At 38.8% G+C, this 22,542-nt stretch overlaps 1 protein-coding gene across 6 annotated transcripts in view; it reads right to left on the bottom strand.

The window, feature by feature from the left end:
- RBMS3 (RNA binding motif single stranded interacting protein 3) overlaps positions 1-22,542 on the bottom strand; it is a 724,151-nt gene that overhangs the window by 222,367 nt on the left and 479,242 nt on the right. For all 6 annotated transcript variants that reach the window (XM_049715938.1, XM_004279675.4, XM_004279673.4 and 3 more), the window contains exons 5-6: positions 17,934-18,091; positions 2,763-2,842 (exon numbers count right to left, since the gene is read on the bottom strand). In XM_049715938.1, coding sequence (XP_049571895.1) covers positions 2,763-2,842; positions 17,934-18,091 — 238 coding nt within the window. The remainder of the gene's footprint in view (positions 1-2,762; positions 2,843-17,933; positions 18,092-22,542) is intronic.

Genomic DNA, 22,542 nt, shown 5'->3' on the forward strand with positions numbered 1-22,542 from the left:
TTATTGTTTTCTCTGGATACAACCTAAATATCCATTGAAAGATGAATGGATAAAGCAGATGTGGTACGTATATACAATGGAATACTACTCAGCCATAAAAAAGGATGAAATAATGCCATTTGCAGCAACATGGATGGACCTAGAGATGATCATACTAAGTGAAGTAAGCCAGAGAGAGAAAGACAAATATAATATGATATCATTTATATGTGGAATCTAAAAAAAATGATATAAATGAACTTATTTACAAAACAGAAACAGACTCACAGACATAGAAAACAAACTTATGGTTACCAAAGGGGAAGGGGGAGGGATAAATTAGGAGTTAGATTAACATATACACACTACATGCTATATCTATATGTTTTTATCTATATATAAAATAGATAACAAACAAGGACCTACTGTATAACACAGGGAACTATACTCAATATTTTGTAATAACCTATAAGGAAAAAGAATCTGTAAAGAATATAAATATGTATGAATATATATATATGTAAAAGAATATATATAACTGAATCACTTTGCTGTATACCTGAACTAATATAACATTGTAAATCCACTATACTTCACTAAAAAAATTATATGTCTTCGGTTAGCATTTGAAGCCTTCATTAAACTCTATTTGACTTCCAAAGTAAGCATAAATAAGCAAATTCAAGTATTGATGATGATCGATATTGTATATTCAATTCTATTATGTTGAAGGCTAATCTCAGAAGCATAAAGTTGTATCTCTTAAAAGTTTTTAACTGAGTGTAATTATTCTGCCTCTCATGGTCCCACAAGATAAAAGTGAGAGAGAAACCCATAACTAAGTTCTTGCTATTCACAATATTTTCATTGGGTTGTAGCTATGATATTAGATAGGTTAATATCACAGCCTGCTTATTCAAGGAAGGATGCTCAGATCTTTGGGGGACTTGTAGTAACTTTATTTGTCCTTAGCATTAAATTCTATTAGTCAGCTGTATGTTCTATGGGTTAACCTAAAACAATTTCAAATCAATCAGGTCAAGAAGGATTTCACTGTCTTTTTCCAAAAAGGAAGAATCATAAAAAACTGAGACTTGTATTAAAACTTCAATCAACAATAATTTCCACCTATTTTGTTCATAACCATGTAATTCACATCTAGTTTGAATGCCTTCTATATAGGTAGCCATCTGTTGGATTAAAATAAGATGAATAAGGGGAAAATCCTTTAACAATGCAATTCCTTTACTCAGTGATGGGTCTGAGCAGAGTGTCTTAAAATGTCCTTTATGCTAAAAGAAAAAAAAAGTATTTCTCTTAAAATGCAAGGGCAGCTGACATGCTGAGATGAAAACTGCTAACTCTTTTCTCAACAACACCATATGTCTCCAATTGGATCATAATGCAGTCGGTTCTCAAGGGAATGTCACACATGGAAACTAACCAAATTGAGGTACAACTTCACTGCCGGCTCGTGATTAACCAGGGGCCCTACTTTGGGATTTTCCATATCATCCAAGTGTCAGTCTAAAGGGCCTTTCTCCTTTCCCAACATCCTCCCAAAACTGAGTGAGTCATGAAAGGAACCTGATCCCGCCACAAAAATATTTCTCTTTTTGTTCAGACTTCCTTTTCTATATAACCTCAATATATTTTAAGGAACCAAAATGCTCAACCCCTGAACTCTTTAGCCATGGGTTTTAAATAGTAGATACTTCATGTAGCAAACACTACAGAGAGGCAGCTTAAAATCATCAAAAGGAAAAATATTGTAAGACTGAAGAATTTCACATTTTTTCTCCTGAGAATCACGGAAAATCGAAAAGCGACAAATAAACCAACGTGTATAGTCAGATATTTCCTTATCTATTTGTTATAATTTTTTTTAGAACTTCACTCAAACTTTAATATTTTTATGCATGAGTAAGATATATTTTTTCTTCCAGTTTTATTGACATATGAGTAAGATATATTTTTTAATTTACTCACTTAATATTCAATACTTTTCATATATACTACTTCCAAATTAATATCATGTTGAGGTATTTCTAGCTCATATCCTGATACATGTGATATAGTCAATTCTTTTACATTGACTATAATTCTTAATAGCATAAAGTTATACCATCTTTTAACACGTGTCAAATCTTAAGAATTTTGCCTTTGGAAATGTGAAATGCCCTGAGGTAGCCTAGATTGGTGCTTCCTAGACTATCTCTGATGCATGGACAGCTTAAAATAAATTCAATGTGCATTTGATATTTTTGTAAAATATGAAGTGATGCACTAAGATTTCATGATAGTGTCATATTGCTATAAAAGTTTCTAAATGCTTACTCTCCTTTTCTGTACTCTTCTTGTCATGGACTGGTAAGAAATGTCTGTCAACTGGCCTCAATCTATGGATGCCACTGTCATTTTATTTATAATATATCACTGTTTAGATATGTTACAAATTAGAAATCAGGGTACCAATATTAATGATAGGAGTCACAAACTTTCTTCACTTCGAGTGCATTTTAACCTATTCTTTGCTATGTTTTTCTTCTAATTCACTTTAGGGAATTAGCAGCAGAGATTCAAAAGACAGGCCAAAGAACAATCACTAAGAAACTTTTGGCAGTTTTGAGAAAGATGCGTTGTTACATAGTATTAAAAAATACATATTTTTAAAGGCAAAAATTTCCCTCCCAGTGGCCAACCATGGGCTTTACTATATACTCATTCTGATAACAGCAATGAGCCTAGATATTATTTAATGATTACTTTATGGTATTTCTTACCTGGGATGCCTGGTGGTGTTTTCAGATATTTTCCATTAAAATGTTGAATTACCACTTCACATTTTTCAGTAGACTCCATTCTGGGAAAAGAAGTAAACAGGGGATCATATGCTTTCATGAAGTTGTACATATCCAGGAAAAATAAATTAAAAAGAAAAGGAAATTAAGAAAACCATAGAAAAGCTTGATTTCAGAATTTTACCAGAACTGCCAACTGTTGCCATGACCACCATGACCAGGTGGAGAGAACATCACAAACTCATCACTACTAAGAGCATCACTTACTCTACTAAATGTTGCCACCGTGGATGGCGCTGTGCAGGGTCATCACCCAGACGTAATCCTGAGGCATTATCTTACTTAATCCATACAGCAATGCTTGGCACTTGAAAGTGCTCAATAAATGTGTGTTGAATGTCTGAGTTAGCAAACCAGAGAGGGAGGTCTCGTTATTGCCTTTCACACTAGTGAGGGCAGCAAGGCTTAGTGAGATGAACCACCTTGGCAGTTAAGTGGCAGAGGCGGGCTTTTAGCTGAGGCCTGGGTGATACCAACCTGCACAGGAACGACTAAGCTGTACCTCAAGGGTCTCCACAAAACAAGGGGAGGGGATGCATTGCGTTTAAACAACTGGCGGCCTACAGGAGAGATTCACGCAGCGGTGTTGTCATCAGCATCATGACGGCTTTATTGAAAACCCACTGGGTGAGAGACAGAAGGGAGTTATTTGGGGTCCAAAATGTGGGAGGAGAACATATATACACAAACCTCAGGTCCTGAACTTTCTTAATTTTCAATTTCAGACAATCTTCTATTTTTTCAAACTAGGTATCAATATTCCTAGACTGGGTTTCTTGTGCCAAGTTTTGGCATCTCAGATACAAGCTAATGAATAACATTCGGGGCCATAGCATCATACTGCCAACATTAGCAGTGTTGCTGTCTCCTAAGTAGAACAGTATCAGCAACATTTTCTAAATAGTAACTATATCTGAACTTTATTATTTTGTAAAACAGGGTGTGGAAGATAAAAATTAAAGGGTCAACTGTGATCAAAAGAAATTAATTCCCACAAACGGTACACGAGAGGAAAAACGGACTTAAGAAATGGCACACATACATATAAAAGAATGTGTATGAAATGTATGAAATTTTTTGTCTAAAAGGCAAAGTGTATAATTTTGGATTTTCTGCTCTGTTATTAATGTGAACTTTCTTGGAATGGAGCCCTTTGACACAATTTGTAAAACTTTCTTACATCCAAATTTTATGTGTGTTTTCATATTCATATTACATGCAGAGAAAAAAGAAAAGGAAAAAAAAAAAATATAAGCAAATGCCAAATAAGTTATATATTTATTACACCGAGAGGAATTCAAATGTGAGAGGAATTGCAGAAGCCAGGAAAACTCTGAGAAGTGGGCACAGGAGGACAGAAAGGCCTTTGCAGAAGTAACTAGGGTAGGGGCCAGGCTGGGAGGGGGCAGGCTGTGTCCTTGTAGATGCGGTAGAGTGAGTAGAGCACTGTGGCCCAGTGGAAGGTTCACTCAGGGAAACTCTTGGAGATAAGCTGAGGGGTGCAGGCAAGAGCATCTGAGTTACCAGGTTAAGAAATTTTTTTTTTTTATTGAAGTATAGTTGATTTACGATGTGTTAGTTTCAGGTGTACAGCAAAGTGATTCAGTTATACATACATATATATCTATTTTTTTTCAGATTCTTTTCCCTTATAGGTTATTACAAAATATTGAGTAGAGTTCCCTGTGCTACACATTAGGTTCTTGTTGGTTACCTATTTTATATATAATAGTGTGTGTATGCCAATCCCAAGCTCCTGATTTATCCCTATCCCCATGTTTCTCCTTTGGTAACCATAAGTCTGTTTCCTAAGTCTGTGAGTCTTTCTGTTTTGTAAATAAGTTCATTTGTATCATTTTTTTTTTTAGATTCCACATATAAGTGATATCATATATTTGTCTTTCTCTGTCTGATTTACTTCAGTTAGTATGATAATCTCTAGGTCCATCTGTGTTGCTGCAGATGGCACTATTTCATTCCTTTTTATGGCTGAGTAATATTCCATTGTGTATGTATATACCACATCTTCTTTATCCATTCATCTGTCGATCGACATTTAGGTTGCTTCGATGTCTTGGCTACTGTAAATACTGCTATGAACGCTGGGATATATGCATCTTTTCAAATTACGGTTTGCTCCAGATATATGCCCAGGAGTGGGATTGCAGAATCATATGGTAGCTCTATTTGAAGATGGTTTCAAAAGCACGTTCCATCTGGGGAGCTATAATTACCTTATGACTCAAAACAAAACATTTTCCAATGTACATTCCTAGGAAGCATAGGAAAGATGCACATTTTTTCTGCATTGATAAGATGGTGAAGCAGAGCAGGACCAATGTCAGGGGTACACATGCAGTACCAGAGCCCTGTGCTTAGAAAAATCTTGCACTTGATTTAAAGTTCTGCTGTCACCATCCTGACATTCTTAATATGTTTTAAACAAGGGGTCTTGTATTTTTAATTTTCACTAGATCCCACAAATTACATAGCTGGTCCTAATATGACAAGAAAGCACAGGAAACTAATCTGACGTTAATAGGTTAACGTTCATTTATTAGATGCCCATTGGATCCACATAGTGTTATTTTGAAGAACATCTGAAGAGTGACTCACTTTTGTGTCGAAATGCAAAACTAAAACTCTTTAAGCTTAATAATACCCACTTTTAATAAATAAAAATAAAAACAAAAATAGCATTTTACTCACTGCTTAATCACAAATTCCCCCAAATCAGAGGATATTTGGATTAGAAAGATAAGATGAATCATTTCCCATTCCAAATATTGAGGAGCAGCTAAGTATAATTTTGCTAACTCCTTCACATTTTCTTTCCAGAGGAATATTTTACATCTTCCAACTTGTTATTTTTTAATTTAAAAAAAATAAATTTATTTATTTACTTCTGGCTGCATTGGGTCTTCTTTGTGGCGTGCGGGCTTCTCATTGCGGTGGCTCCTCTTGTGGAACATGGACTCTAGGCACGTGGGCTTCAGTAGTTGTGGCACGTGGGCTCCAGTAGTTGTGGCACGCAGGCTCAGTAGTTGTGGCTCACGGGTTCTAGAGCACAGGCTCAGTAGTTGTGGCGCATGGGCTTCGTTGCTCCACGGCTTGTGGAAATCTTCCTGGACCAGCGCATGAACCCGTGTCCCCTGCATTGGCAGGTGGATTCTTAACCACTGCGGCACCAGAGAAATCCCTTAATTCTTTTTAACTAGGGAACTTCCATTTCTAGGAACAAAAGAATTCAAATTCTGCTCTTTCTCTTTTCCCACAGGACCCACTATCCATTGTCTCTTAGGGAAGATAACCTTCCCTCCTAGCAGAGACATGAATGGGAGAGGAAATGTGCATCCTTAATTACTACAGATGTTGCTTTATGGAATTTTGATTCCAGGAGAGCTATGGAATGAAAAGCTTATGCCCCAGGGGCCCCTCCCTGTTCAGTCGCTCTCTGGGTACTCATCTAGATAAAAGGCAGTTAAGAATCTAAAGCTTGCTTGCCAGAGTCCTACAAATCAAATCCTTCCCCTTTTGTCTTTAAAACGACATGGAATTCTAAACGCACACTGAAACTGGATGGGGGATAGCGTGTGTGTGCTTGGTGGCTTCATCTCATCCATCCACCTAAAACATTTTTGTCCTGGTTTGAAAGCCTCATATCTTCCCTTTTGGATTCTAGTACGATCATCTTTTGTTAAGACTGGTTTACAGCCCCACCAAGCCCAGTGGGGGCCATTTCTGTGAACACCAGACAGCAGCGTAGAGTGTTCACTCTGGCTTCATTCAGATTTAACTAAGTATATGTCTGCAGGAGCCTTTAGAGACTCTCATCTCTGAAAGAATAAATGCAATAAAAGTCTGTTTTCTGTAGCTGCCAGTGCTTAGTGTCAAACCATGTTATGTGGCACCACCCAGCAGTGACAATTTCATTTTAATACACAGGGCACATTTTAACAAGGCCAAGCCATCCCAGCAAAGAGGGAGATCGAGGAGCTGCCGAGGGGAAAGGCTCAGAGTGAGACCCATGGAACTCTGGGGGAGACTGCATTTGAATGGCCACCTTAGCAAGAATGTGACCATTTTCTTCTCCAGTTTCACAATTAGCCTATTTGAAATGCCAGCCCAAGCTATCTGCAATCTGGCATGCGCTCCACTTGAAACTGACACTAATATTATCAAGTGGGTCTGAAAAGGCAGCGTGCCAGACAAAGCTGCCTTTCCATGGCCCCTTCAGATGGGCCACTGAATCCCTACAACTGCACTCATTCTTTCTAGGCAGTACCTGAACCCTCTCACATCCCTCAGAAGAGCTCGTGTGCCTGGCCAACCATTCACCCGACAATGCGATGCATTAATTAGGTTCCTACAACGCTCCAATCATTGTATAAAGTCTCAGGGTTTTCTGTTAGGTCTGATGTTTAAATACAAACGTGCATTAAAGGTCCTGTTTGACATTCTTTCTTGTCTCCGTGCCTAGGAACCTGGCTTCAGTCATTCGAAACGCACCACTGAATTGTGATTTAGAGAACATTTCTTTTTTACAACAGCTACTAATAGGTGCTAGTTTCATAGCCAATACAATCCCCATGGGCAAATTATACCAGATGAGAGCCTGATCCAATACCGGGAGAATGTTCTGGGTCAGACTTAACACACAGGGGTGGCAGAGTATTGTGTACAACGATTTGCAGCATACCTGTCTCACCTCCATGGAGAACCTCTCAGTTTATGATCTTAAATCAATAAGCATGATTACGCACATAGTTAAAACAAATCCACCCTGTCATTTATGATGCTTAATGAAAGGTTTCCACTATTGTGAAATTTTTGTGGTTTTGCAATCACAGGCTCCGTACAAATTATTGGCAACTTAGAACACACAGCTTTGCAAGCCATTCATCCTCGCTTCCGGTAAGATTTGCTGAAAGTGTCAACATGAAAAGATTTTGTAAAAAACAAATTATGTCATTGGCTTCGTAATCCATGGTAACAGAAGGAATAATAGTGAATTTCAGCAAAAAAGAGGAGTGAAGGAGGTGAATTTTCTCAGTTTTTGCAATTTGTTTTCTTCCTTCGAGGTGCTTGACATCTTTAGGAGACAAGTTTCATAAATGCAAAATAGGGCCGTAGACTGGCCTTCCTACCACCTCCCTTTGCAGAAACTCTGACATTTTGGTGGCCCCTTGCTTAGCACTGAAGCACATTCCTCTTATGAAATGGAGCTATGGACAATATTTGGTTCATGAAAACCCACTCCAAAACTTTAGAATCACATATATTCAGGACTGGAAATACCAACTTCTACATGGTACAGAGGAAGAAAACAACACCAGAAAGCAGTGGCTTCTCTAAAGTTGAGTTGGTGGAGAAGCCTGCAATGGAACCTTTGTGCGTTGACGCTGAGTTCGTTGGCTTGTTTGGAAGGGATGGGGCTCCACTGCTGGCCTCCTGTCATCACTCCTGATTTCCTGCCCTGATCTGCTTTCATCTGTGCTGAAGCTGGATGGGGCCAGCCATCTCCATTTCATTCAGCCATGATTAACTAGAGTAGGTGTTCTCAGAAATGGAGATTATACCCTGATATGATACAACAAGAAGGGCACTTCACCTGTGTGGTATTCTTTCCAGAACTTAGACATAACATGGATCCCATCACGAAATAAACATCGAAAAAGGCAGACCTGGAGACATTTTCCAGGATACCTGGCTGGGACTACTCATGGAAAACAAGGGAAGTCTGAGATACTGTCAGAGACCAGAGCAAACTGATGAGAAAAACCACCAAATGCAAAATGGTACCAGGGATTGGATTCTGGAACGAAAAGAGGATATCAATGGAAAAATTGGTGAAATTCCAATAAAGTCTGGAGTTTGGTTAATAATAATGTACTGATGTCAGTTTCTTAATTCTGACAAATATGTCATGGTAATGCAAAGGGTTAACAATGGGGAAAACTGGATGTAGGGTGTACAAAACCTGTGTATTACCTTTGTAACTTTTCTGTAAAACTAAACTTATTCCAAAATAAAAAAGCTTATTTTTAAAATGATGGTACATTAAAATTATCAGGGAACTATTTTTTAAAAATACCAGTGTCTGGGCCCCAGCTCAGGAGATTCTGACTTAATTGCTTTAGCATGAAGTCTAGGCACATATTTTTGAAAGCTGCCGAGGTGATGCCAGTGTGCAGTCAGGGTTGAAAACCACTGTTCTGGAGTTCTCTGTCAGGTGCCCCAAACTGGAGACCATGGGCCAAATCCAGCCTTCACGAATGTTTTGCTTGGGCTGCAAAGAGTTTTTGAAAAATTTGAAATGGTTGTCAACATTTAGAGATTGGGAGACTTCCCATGAAAAGTTGAATTTCTGATTCCTCTTGAAAGATGCGATGAAAGACGGGATAAGGTGTTTTCTGCATGGCAACTATGGTATAACAAAAATAAATTTGGTCTCTGTCCTTGGTTCCTAGCACAGAACTCCTAAAACTCTGGGGATTTCCCGAGTGAAAGGAAGGTCTTCTGTTATTTGTAATGGATCACTTTTGACTATACCTGAGTTTCTGTTAATGAGGTGATTCAAGGTTAGACCCCTAGATAGCTTCAGAATAGGGCTGGTCACCAGAAAGACCAAAGAATTAGAGGGCTGGAGCTGTCAGGCCCACTCTTCAGTGTCTGGGGATGGATGAGGGGCTGGAGATTTGAGTGCAACCACCAAGAGCCAATGATTTAATCAACGGCGCCTATGTGATGAGACCTCCGTTCAAACCACTGAACAACAGGGTTTGGAGAGCTGATGGATAGGTGGGCACATTGATGTGCTGGGAGGGTGGGACACCTAGAGAGGGCAGAGAAGCTCTGAGCCGTTCTCCCACCCGCTTCCTTGCCCTATGCACCTCTTTCATTTGGCTGTTCCTGAGCTGTATCCTTTATGACATACAGGTAAATATTTAAGTGTTTTCCTGAGTTCTGTGGATAGTTCTAGTGAATTTTCAAGCCTGAGGGGTGTCAAGGGAACCCCTGAATTTGTAGTGGGTGGGGCAGAATTGTGGGTAGCCTGGTACCCCATTTGTGGTGGTGTCTGAAGTGGGGATGCTCTTGTGGGACCTAGCCCTTGAACCTGTGCAGCCTGAGGACAACTCTGAGTAGTTAGTGTTAAAACTGAAATGAATTGTTGGACACCCAGCTGGAGTCAGAGAATGGAAAAATGACACACATTCAATGTCACAAAAGTCCACATATTTGGTGTCAGAAATGATGTCAGAAAAAAGACATCACGGCAAAGTTACTCTAGATTTGAGCAGTTGTTTTCTGTAAACAGAGCCAGTTTGCCATCATTCCAACCTACCTGTATCCATTGCCAGTCTGAAGGAGAAGTAGCAGGTGGTATTTATTGCTGACTTTGCACTGCTTTCTATTTCTACTTTTTAATAGTGGAGTCAAGAGGAAAGAAAATTAGTTCACTCATCCATGTGTGCTGATGTTTTCTGCTTAGCCCTCCCCCATACGCCTTCTCTGCTCTGCTCTATGCCCCAAAGAAGTGACCCTTCCATGGACTGTATCACCTTTGCTCTATTACTTGATGGTTTTTATTGGTGTCACCACTGGAGGCCTGGTGGAAACAGAGAGAGATCTGGCTGGTCCTCCTCATTCTCTCTGCTTTGGCGCCACGTCTGTCTGGCAAGGGTTACATCCCTCCCTGTCTACAGTGCCTCTAGGCGGCCCCTCCTCCAAGGCTCTGGGTCTCACTGGGCTCTGGGCACATGGCTTCACCTGCTGTCTGCTCTCAGGGGTAAAGGCTTCCTTCTGCGGCTCATCTCTGGGTATCTCAGCATCCCTTCATCAGTTCCCTTAACTCTGCCCACACTTCTGTAAATACTCCTCCATGCTAGCCTCTTCAGTTGGATCATTTGTGGTGAAGCTATGTTTCTAGCCAGCACTTTGACGGCTACATCATAAAACTATCAATACCCAAGGAACAAAATGATCTCTGAGGCTGTGTATTTCAAGAAAAATGTAAGAAAAAATAAGTTTACTTACACTTAGTCTGGGAACTGCTTCTTTCAGACTACCTACCTACCCCCAGCGGACATCCTTGTCTGGATGCATCATCATCTAAATCTATCTTTTAACCATAGATTAATTGTGTTCAAAGGGAATTTGGTAAAGAAATGGAAAAACATTCAATTCAAAAATTAAAACTGAGATAAAGAAGGAATCAATAAGTACAATATGTTCAGGTATAGAAAAATCTCACCATTCAATGCAACTGGAACTCATTTGATCACTTTTAATCAGTCTCTTTGAGCTGCAGCCATATTTCATTCATTACTAGATATTACTATCTATTACATTTCTCTTCTTTTTTCTACAATATATCAACCTTGCCTTTTTTCTGTTTCCCAAGTATGAGGAACTGGCCCCAGCTTAGCTCTCCTTCTCTCTTTTCCTCTGCTGGGACAGCTCTTTTCCCTCTCCAGGCCCACCAGGGAGTCTCATGCTTGTTTCTTCTTATCATGTGCATCTTAGGTTAAATGCAGTCTCCTCAGAGGGCTTTCCTGTCCTTTACCTCAAACCTCTCATTTTGTCACATTCTCTATAGCACCCCTATGCTTTATTTTGTTTTCATAGCACTTTAGTTATTTGATATTAATTGTTGATACTCATTATTTACTATTTTATGTTTGATGACATACTTACTGTGTCCCCAATCCAGTAGAATGCCAGTCAATTAAAGCAGATACTTGTGTGTGTGTGTGTGTGTGTGTGTGTGTGCACATCTCTAATTATCACATGTAGAATAATTACTGGCACATTACTAGTGCCCACATATTTACTGGGTGAACCGAATGAATGCATGGATGAATACATTTTACGGGACTTCCCTGGGCGCAGTGGTTAAGAATCTGCCTATCAATGCAGAGGACACGGGTTTGAGCCCTGGTCCGGGAGGATCCCACGTGCCGCGGAGCAACTAAGCCCGCGAGCCACAACTACTGAAGCCCGTGTGCCTAGAGGCCGTGCTCCACAACAAGAGAAGCCACCACAACGAGAAGCCCGCGCACTGCAAGGAAGAGTAGCCCCTACTTGCCGTAACTAGAGAAAGCCTGCGCACAGCAACAAAGACCCAATGCGGCCAAAAATAAATAAATAAATAAACAAACAAATAAGTAAATAAATAAAATCAAGATGTCAGTACTCTGTAATGACCTATATGGGAAAAGAATCTAAAAAGGAATAGATATATTTATATGTATAACTGATTCACATTGCTGTACATCTGAAACTAACACAACATTGTAAATCAACTATACTCCAATAAAAATTAAAAAAATATATGCATTTTACATATCAGGAAGGGAGGCTAAAAGAGGTTAAGTAACTAGTCCAAGAACACAGATAGGAAGAACAGAACTAAGATGAAAACTAAGTTATTTCTGACCATAAAGCCATATTTATAACCACACGGATACAGATGGATGTTAGGTTGGTCCAATTCATAGAAAGCAGAGCATGTATGAAAGATATTAAAGAAAAGAGGCTCACATGTGCCCTCCAAATGATATTTCGAAGTCTTTCTCTTTATTGGCTGGAAGCCAACAACCTACCTGAAATCCCCACAGCCTTCAGGGCCCAAGAGTCCCTGTCATGGTTTGTACTTAGGGCAAGCACAGGGTAAAGAGATCTTACAGACCCTGAGCACAGGGAATGGCCTCTATTTCCAATTGCAAGGTAACAAAGTTCTCCAATTTCAGTTTCACAAGGATAAATAATATTCAGAACTCTCCTCCCATCCCACGGAGGGCTGACTTTGGAATAACGCCATTCCAATTTCAAAATAATAGAACAATAAACTGTATGTTTTTTCTCCTTTTCTAAGTTTTTATAAAAGCATGTATACAGAAAGATTGAAGACCAGGGGATTTCAGAATAATAGATTATTCAATGCAATTTAATTCATTTGTTTGTTTGGTTGACAGGTTGGTTGGTTTGTTTGGGTTTTGAAAACTAGGGCTCCTAATACACGGAAAAGAAAGTAGAGTGATCTGCCTTCTCTAGCCATGACCATGACTTTCTGATGTTAAAAGACAGAAAGACAAACAGACAACATAAAGAAACGATGAAGATAAACAAATAAAACAAGAATAAAGATAAAGAAGCTACAGGGTGGACCAGGGGTTTTCTCTTTAGTGGATCACATCTGCTGGCAATTGAGAGAGGAATTAAAATTACTAAAAGGAATAACAGTCCACCTTCTTTTCAGTCGCAGCAAACACAGTTGTAACCTGTTTCTGTGCAAACACAGCTGTAGTTTGGTGGTTACTAATCACTAAGTTTACATTTTAGAGATTTTCTTTGCTCACATTTGATTTCCTAGTTCCATGCATTTGAGACAGTAATGGCAAATGAACTGCCAAAACATCAAGGGAGAAATATTAACACAACATTTCTTAAAGATGGATTTAAGGTAGATATGAATCGAAACACATTCCAAACAATAAAATCACATTTAGATAGGCTTGATGGTCATTTTAAAGCATCATATAGTTGCCTACAAAGAAAGTATTGGCATTTGCCTTATAATTTTAAAAATTTCTATATTTTCTTTATGTTTATTCTGAATCTGAGTTCTCTTTCTATTTCGGGAGGTGGGAGAAGATAGGCAGCAAGAAATGGCAGGCAGTGGAAAGTAAAGAATAAAATTGTAACGATATTTAAAGTAATTAAAAGAAAATACAAAAATAATATTTTAATTAATTTTTAATAATCAGCCTGATATTTGTCTTCCTGTAACTGTGATTAGTTTTTTTACTTAGTGAAAAGAAAGAAGCACTGAAATGATTTATTTGGAAAACTTGCCCATTTGGTAGGGAGTGGTAGAACACTGCCCAGATGTTAAAAGTCATTCAAACAAAACTCCATGAGAATCAAATTAAGAGTACTGAAGAGAGGTGAAAAAAACTACAGAATACAAAGGTCTCTGTGCTCAGCGGTCTCTCACGCCCTTTAGCTCACCAGGGGACAGTAAATGCATTGCTTAAAGAGGTTCTATGTTCCCAGATGTTGAAGCTGGAGTAATTGTGAACGCTTACCCTCATCCCTTCTCCACTTTGGGTCATTCTTTACCGGCCTCTCATAACACTCGCTCAATGTGATTTTTGTTAGACAAACGGTCTTATGTTTCTGGGAATGGGAAATGGATAACGTGAACATGCAGTCCTGTCCCTCCAGACTCAGGCTGATTTATGTTCTGATCCTCATGCTGGAAGGCAAGGTAGTCTGTTGGCATCCGCGAGCTCTGCAGTAGTGGGTCTGACTGTCAGCATTCCCACCATAAACTTTTGTTTTTCAGGGTTTATGACTTGGCTATAAAATGCTGCCTGCAGGGGGGTGGATCTTACAAAACTGTTTTATGTTACAAGAGAGGAAAAAAATAATAATAAAATAAAATGGAAGTCTGTAATTTCAGACACCATCTAGTGCTTCTGGAACGTTAAAAAGCCTGTAATTGTGCTGTCTCTGCACCCTACTGGCATTCAAATCAATGCTTTGAAGTTCAGTGGTTTAAATATAAAACGAAGATACCACCTTTGCTTTGAAGAGGTGATTTTCAAAGAAGATGAATATAGCTTACAAGTAAAATAATAATGGAGGTTTTCTTTTGAGTCAAAGGAATTTCAGGATCTCTTGCACATGAACCAAGAACCACACCTGGGATTTTGTCCCAAGATGGCAGTGCAGAAAGACCCTGAGCTCACCTCCTCTCACGAGCACACCAAAATTACAACTATTTACAGAACAACTATCAATGAAAAAGACTAACTTAACAGAAAAGATCTTCCACAACTAAAGATATATCATTATTTGTTTGGCTATAGCCCTTGTGATCTTGAGAACATGGGCTTATGTTCACCTATACCCGAACCTGTAAGTGGGTTCTCCTGCTTATCTTCTGTGAGATATTGTACAGGATTTTAAACTTCTCTTGCCTTCATTTTTTCTATAACTGTAAAATGTGAATATAATAATATAATAAAAACAATAATAATTAACTCAAAAAGCCAAAAAGAAAAAAAAAAGGAGGAACCACAATGAGACAGGTAGGAGGGGCAGAGTCATGGTATAGTCAAGACCCGTGCCCCACCCCCCATCGCCAACCCCAGTGAGTGAATCACTAAGGGGAGGATAATTACAACTGTAGAGGTTCTCCCCAAGGAGCAAGGAGTCTGAAACCCACATCAGACTCCCCAGGCTGGAGGTCCTGCACTGGGAAGACAAGCCCCTAGAACGTTTGGCTTTGAAGGCCAGTGGGGCTTACTTTCAGGAGACCCAGAGGGCTGTCCGAAATAGAGACTCTACTCTTAAAGGAGGCACACAAAATTTCACACACTCCGTGAACGAGGGCAGAAGCAGTAATTTGAAAGGAGCCTGAGTCAGACCCACCTGCTAATCTTGGAGAGTCTCCTGGGGAGACAGGAGGCAACTGGGACTCCCCCTGGGGACAGAGATGCTGGCAGCAGTCATTTCTGGGAGCTCGTTCTGCCATAATAATACTGGTGCTGGAAGGTGCCATCGTGGAATCCTCCCTCTAGTTTATTAGCCTCAGGACCCAGCTCCAACCCCACCCACCAGTCTGTTGGCACCAGTACTGGGACAGGCAAGAATGTGGAGAAAAGGGAACTCTTGTACACTATTGTGGGCATATAAATTAGTGCAGCCACTGTGGAAAAGAGAATGGAGAGTCCTCAAAAAACCAAAAAGAGAAATACCATGTGATTTAGCAATTCCACTAGTGTATATATCAGAAGAAAACGAAAACATTAATTCAAAAAGATACATGCACCCCAATGTTCATAGCAGCATTGTTTACAATAGCCAAGACATGGAAACAACCTATGGTCTATCAACAGATGAATGAATAAAGAAGTTGTGTATATATGTTGTGTTTTTTTATATTACATTCATTAATTTTTTGTTTTTTTTTTGTTTTTTTTTACAGTACGCGGGCCTCTCACTGTCGTGGCCTCTCCTGTTGTGGAGCACAGGCTCCGGACGCGCAGGCTTAGCGGCCATGGCTCACAGGCCCAGCCGCTCCACGGCATGTGGGATCTTCCTGGACCGGGGCACGAACCCGTATCCCCTGCATCAGCAGGTGCGCTCTCAACCACTGCGCCACCAGGGAAGCCCACATTCATTAATTTTTTTACTGAAGTATAGTTGATTTACAATGTTGTACCAATCTCTGCTGTACAGCAAAGTGACTCAGTTTGACATATATATATTGATACATTCTTTTTTAAATATTCTTTTCCATTATGGTTTATCCCAAGAGATTGGATTATAAATTGTGTGTATATATAATGGGTGGATCCTAATCGAATCTGACCGACGCCCTTTTAAGAAGAGATTAGGAGCAAACACAAAGGGCAGACCATGTGAAGATATGGGAAAAGAAGGCCATCTACAAGACACAGAGAGGAAACCAAACCTACTGCCACCTTGATCTTGGACTTCCAGCCTCTAGAACTGGGAGAAAATAAATGTCTGTTGTTTAAAGCCACCCAGTCTGTTGAATTCTGTTATGGTAGCCTAAGCAAACTAATATATCCATACTTTGTACCAAAAATCTTTTGTTTAAAAAACAAAAAAAAAACCATAGATCTTCTTAGAAAATGTGTTCTCTTGATGAATCTGAAACATGTTCCTTTCTCAGCAGGAGCATAAATGAAGGAGAAACTAATTTGTTAGAGAGGTTTTGCGGGGCAGGAGGTGGGTGCTGAGCCAAAGGCGTGTGCACGCAGTGTGAAGTGGAGCATGGCAGGCATTTAGTGCCTCCTGCACTGGCTAGGCCTCCAATAGCAGGCTGTACAGTCTCCAAGAATGAGTAAGTTGGACAATTTCAGAGACCCAGGTGTTGCAATTAGCTCTGCCTTGACCATGACAATCAACAGTTAACAATATTCTGAAAACTTGAATGCCTCATGCATGCATTCAAGTCTGGGAGATGTTTTTCATTCTGCTGACTTCTCTTCAAATCTTCAGACCTGTATCCTGCATACGTCTCCCGGTCTAGTATGTGTAGAACATTGTGGGGAATAAGAAGAATTTTAAGACATGGTCCATGATCTCAAGGAAGTCAAGTTAGAGATCAGTTAATCAATGCATTTTCATATCTTTCCAAGTGGGTTCACGGAGGTTGGTTTGGGATGGTTTTTCCAATGATGGCAGGGTTCCCCATAGGGGGAAACACCTGCCTGCAAGGGGCTGCCTTCCAGATGACATTAACATCCATCCATTCATTCATGTTGAGTCCACTCAAGACCTCAAGACGCATAAACACACCCAACCGTGGAGACACAGCTTTTCCTTTTCTTCTTTGTTATTGAGCAGTTTCGGTTTCCCTGTAGTTTCCTTAACTTTGTTTCTTCATGAAAGCACAGCAGGTACCACCATTTTAACTCCATTCCTGGCTGAGATCCTCTTTTGTAAACATTCTCTTCAAGTTAAAAAGAAAACTACTCATCTTTTTCCAACAATGAGAAAAGTGCAATTTGTTCTTTTCTGTTTTGTTTAAAACATCAAAAACACACAGCCAGGGCCTCTTAAATGCAAATGCCCTCTTCACCTCCCCTTAGATTTCTGAGTTTGAGACTACCCAACAGTTCCTGTTTCTCGAAATCTTTCCTCTCTTCTCTCTTCCACTGACTGAGAAATTCTACCATCTTGCTCTTTAGAAATCAATGCTGAAACATGTGGATGCTTTGTTCACCCCATAGGGTCTTTAGCTCTGGGGTGCTGGGCATTTATTAGCCCTAGTAGAAACTGATGGCATCTGATTTTGTTGATCTACAGGCATAGAGAGGACTGGGAAGGGGTTATGCATACCATTACGACTTGAGACAGATATAAACATTCTATGTACAGATTTTAGCAAGAACAACATATTTCTAGTTACACTGGAATTCTCTGACTCAAAGCAAAGATACAGTCAGTTTGATAAGCTACTTTTCTTTGAATATTCTATATTCCAGCACTCTTGTAGTGCTAGAAAGGGATGGAATTAAAGGGAATACAAGGAAAGAGCAGGTGTTTTACCTGGCAAAGCCAACGCCTCTGCTGACTCCATTAGCATCTCTTAGTATCCTTGTGGAAATGACATGTCCAAATGGTTTCAGCATAGTCTCAAGCTCCTGTTCATCCATAGAAATGGGGAGATTTGAGATATATAGGTTTGTTGGGTCTTGCTCTTGTTGCTAAGGGAAAAAAGAAACACATGCAGTAAGTTCTGAATATTGAGAAACACTGCAGAAATTTATACATTTTGCTTACACTGCCATCTAGATTCCAATCTCTAGCATGCTCTTGGAAGTTCTTTCAATAAGGGTGGTATTTCTTTTCACTGAATTCCTTCTTGCCAGAATCCTTCTCATAGAAGCAATGTCATCAGTGAAAATCAAACTTTCTGTCTAGCCTTCCTTAGAAAAGTCTAATAAACTTTTATTGCAGTTGAACTAAGGTAAGTATATATAGTCTATGACCATAACTAGTGGTTCTATTACCGCTAACTACTGTCACCACTAGTTACTAATGTTGCATTTAGTGAGTGTTCATAACATGCTAGGCATTGCTTTAAACACTTGATATACATTATTTCATTCAATATTTCCAGTACATATAATTGTTACTACTTTACAGTGGACAAAACTGATCCCTAACTTGGTCTAAGTTATACAGTTCTTAAGTGTCAAAGCCAGGGCTAAAACCTGGGGGTATCACCAAAGTCCATGGGCTTCCCTGTCTTGCTATAGTGCCTTCCACTGCACCAATGGGGAGAAAAGAAGTGTGGTCCTAAGGACAGCATTTATCATCAGCCTCAGCATCAATGGGGAACTTTCTAGAAATGCAAATTCTTAGGCCCCACCTTGGAATCAGAAACTTGAGGGTGGGCCAAGTGATCTGTGTTTTGACAAGCCCTCCAGGGGAGTCTGATGACCACTCAAGTTTGGCAATCACTTCCATAGACCACAGTTAAATATTTATCTATGAATGAGATTATGAAGCAGTAGTGCTTAAATAAGCTTTGCTTAATAGAATGGGAAATCAAACAACAACTGCTAGCATTATTTCTAAGTGTGTGAATATCTTCTATTTCACACAATGAATTAATAAGTTGGAACTTAGTTGTACGCATGTCTCAAAATAAAGCACAGACAAAAGCCTGACATGATTGATCATTAATATCAAAATAGATCCCATATTTAAATGAACTATTATATTTTAACCAACACAACAACTTTAACTTCAAGAAGAAACATGATTAAATTGGAAAAAGCAACTCTGAAGTCTATAGGAAATGACATTATGTAATAGTAAAATATCTTTTGTGCAGAGATGATATATTCTGTAGCAAATTTGAGGTTTTAAGCAAAATGAAAAATACAATAAACAAAATTCCAAATATTATTACAGATCAAGAAATAGTTTTGGCATGAAACTAAGCTCCATTACTTTTAATAGCTCTAAATATTCAGACAGGCCATAATATTTTTATTAAGCTTTGAGATGAATAAGATCTATTATTAGGTTCTTTTTGAAACATAGTTTAGTTTTCAAACTTTTTGATCACCATGAAAAACAGTGCAAATAAACAGGTAATCAATCAGGAAAAGATAACAGCTTTAGTATTTGGGAATAGTGTATATGTAGAAACTGTACAACTGTAGTCTCTCTCTCACACACACACACAGACATACACACACACAGACATACACACACACATACACACACACACACACACACATACACACACACACCGCTAATTAATGGCATGATCCTAGAGAGAAAACAGAGATGATATTACTTTTTTCCTAAGTGGACATGATCCCCCGCCCAACTGCTGGGGTGATGAAAAAAGAAAAAAAAACCTAAAAGAAAAAAAAAAGTGGTGTTTCAGATACATAATAACAAACCTACATATATATGACTTTTGACTTTATATTATTTTACTACTCATCCTTTAATTTTAATCTTCACATCATCATTCCAAAGGTAGCTAGGCAAATATCATCATACTTATTGGATAATGAGGAAATGGAGGCATGAAAAATTCATCATCTCACCCGAGGACAATCCAATAATTAGTGACAGGGTTCAAATTAAATTTAGTCAGATTTTCTATCTTCCATCTCAGTGTATTTTTCCAGTAGGCCAATGTTTCCAAAGCTTCCATCATTCACATATCATCTTAGAAAATTTGCCAGCCATGTACTATAAGGTTATTTACTTAAAAGTTTTCTTTTGTATTAATTAATTTTTATTTATTTTGGCTATGTTGGGTCTTTGTTGCTGCGTGCAGGTTTTCTCTAGTTGCAGCGAGTGGGGGCTACTCTTCGTTGTGGTGTATGGGCTTCTCAATGTGGTGGCTTCTCTTGTTGCGGAGCATGGGCTGTAGGTGGGCGGGCTTCAGTAGTTGTGGTGTGTGGGCTCTAGAGCACAGGATCAGTAGTTCTGCTGAGTACATGGGCTTAGTTGCTCCATGGCATGTGGGATCTTCCCGGACCAGTGATCTAACTGTGTCCCCTGCACTGGCAGGTGGATTTTTAACCACTGTGCCACCAGGGAAGTCCTTAAAAGTTTTCTTTAAATCAAAATATCTTTGGGCTTAAGTAAATCCATTGAAAAAGATAACAGTATGTTGCTACCATAGCTAAAAAGCCAGTATCACTTGGCATAAGTAGGTTACTATCAAAATTGGCAACAAATTCACATGATTAAATTATATTAGATACTGTTTGTTCACAGAAGATTGTGACCCTGGTGGTTGACTCTCTCTTAGTAACAAATGAGATTCATAATTAAGAGAGGTATTAAGCACACTAGGACCAGACAGAGTCTTTTTCCTGTGAAGAATCAGAATTGAGAAAGAGTTGAGAGAAGAAAAACTTTCCTATGATGTGATTTCTGGAGCTTATACCCTAGATCAACTCAAGTTCCAGTGCGAGTTCCTGCTTAACCCAGAGAGTGGGCTGCAGAACATGGCAGTCCCATGAATGGGCTGGCATTTGCCCAACATTCTGTATACCTTCATCCTTAATGAGGCTAAACAACCATAAGCAACTAATCCCACTAGTGAAGCATAGTGTACAGATCTAAGTAGCAGTACACCAGTGTATCCTGATTCAAATCCATTTCCAAATTCCGCAAGTATAGAATGCACTGCAACTTCTCAAAATGGTGTGTAATTAACATACGGAGCTTAATACACAAGAGATTGCCCAGTAGCTATTTTCTGAATCCAAATTCAAACAGCAAGGCCAACTCCTTAATCTGTATTCACAGAGACAGTACAGAATTGGAGAGTGTCATTCCTTAATTTGTATTTACAGGAAGAATACAGCGTTTGGGCAGTGTTATTCATTAAGTAATTCTCTCCTTTGAAATACAATATAAGTCTTGAACATATTCATTGATGACAACAGAATTTAATTTCTGCATAGAATGAACTTTAAAATAATATATGCATTTATATTTTTATTTTCAGTTTTATATTTATGTACCACATTTATGTAAATAGATGGGCTCTTTCAAAAGGTTCTTTGGCACTATGAACCTAAAAGAATGTGCCTTTTAAATCTGCAGAAAAATAACTCATGTGATACCTGCAATCTAGAATCTTTTTGAAATCTTTTTGTTTTTTAACTTAAATTTTCATGATCATTTAGCTCCAGAATGGACCTAAAGGAGCATCTTGTCCAATCTGATATTTAACAGATGAGAAAAACAAAAACGAAAACAAGCTAAAATAGTGCTTATGACTTACTCAAGGCCACTCAGCTAAATAGTAACAGGCTAGAGATAGAACCCATATCCTTTCATACCTGATCCAATGTTCTTCCCAGTTCTTAACACTGCCTTTCCTCCTAAACATCAATGAATAACAGATGGCAAATTGTGGTTCAAAGGAATATTTGCACATACAAGAATAAATATCTCTGAATCCCTTATTTTATTCACTTTTGCTTATTCATGAAGTAGCTTTAGTTACAGAGGAAAGGCCACAAAAAAAAAGGATTCCTAGCCTTAGTCAGCATTTCACACATCATCAACTGAGTGAATACTCTGCAGTGTATGCTAGTCTGTAAAAGTATATGACTACAATTCATACATCTATTACATTTAATTGACCATCTCACCATAAGTAACTCCTCCATTTTGCTCTGTTTCTGTATCTTTTCTGTATGGGGATTTCTTGATTTACTATTTAGTTTTGTCAAAAGATTGTGAAAAAATTAGAATGGTACCCTCTCCAACGTTAATGGGAGCAGAGACCTTGTCATTTTACGTAAGAATATAAAAATTCTTTTTCCTGAAATGACTTCATTTTTCTCAGATTTTTAGTGTTAGGTTTATTGGTACTCATTTGCTTTATTACAGTTGAAGACAATGTCAGAACATTTCAAGGAAGCTTAGCAAATGAATACAAATGGAGGGCAAAATTATTGCTCACATATAGATCAAAGGTTATGTCTGGGGCTGTGTTTTTTGGATACACATTATGACTATTATATATACATGATTCTGGAAAAGGTAACTACCTTTGAAGAAGATTTCAACACTCAATCTGACAACACTCATGTTTGATGAAATTATATTTAAATATTCAGGAAGTAGTTATTGGCATTAGGAATTTTAGAGCAATGTTTCT

This window comes from Orcinus orca, chromosome 10 (assembly GCF_937001465.1).
Source record: "Orcinus orca chromosome 10, mOrcOrc1.1, whole genome shotgun sequence".
NCBI lineage: Eukaryota > Metazoa > Chordata > Mammalia > Artiodactyla > Delphinidae > Orcinus > Orcinus orca.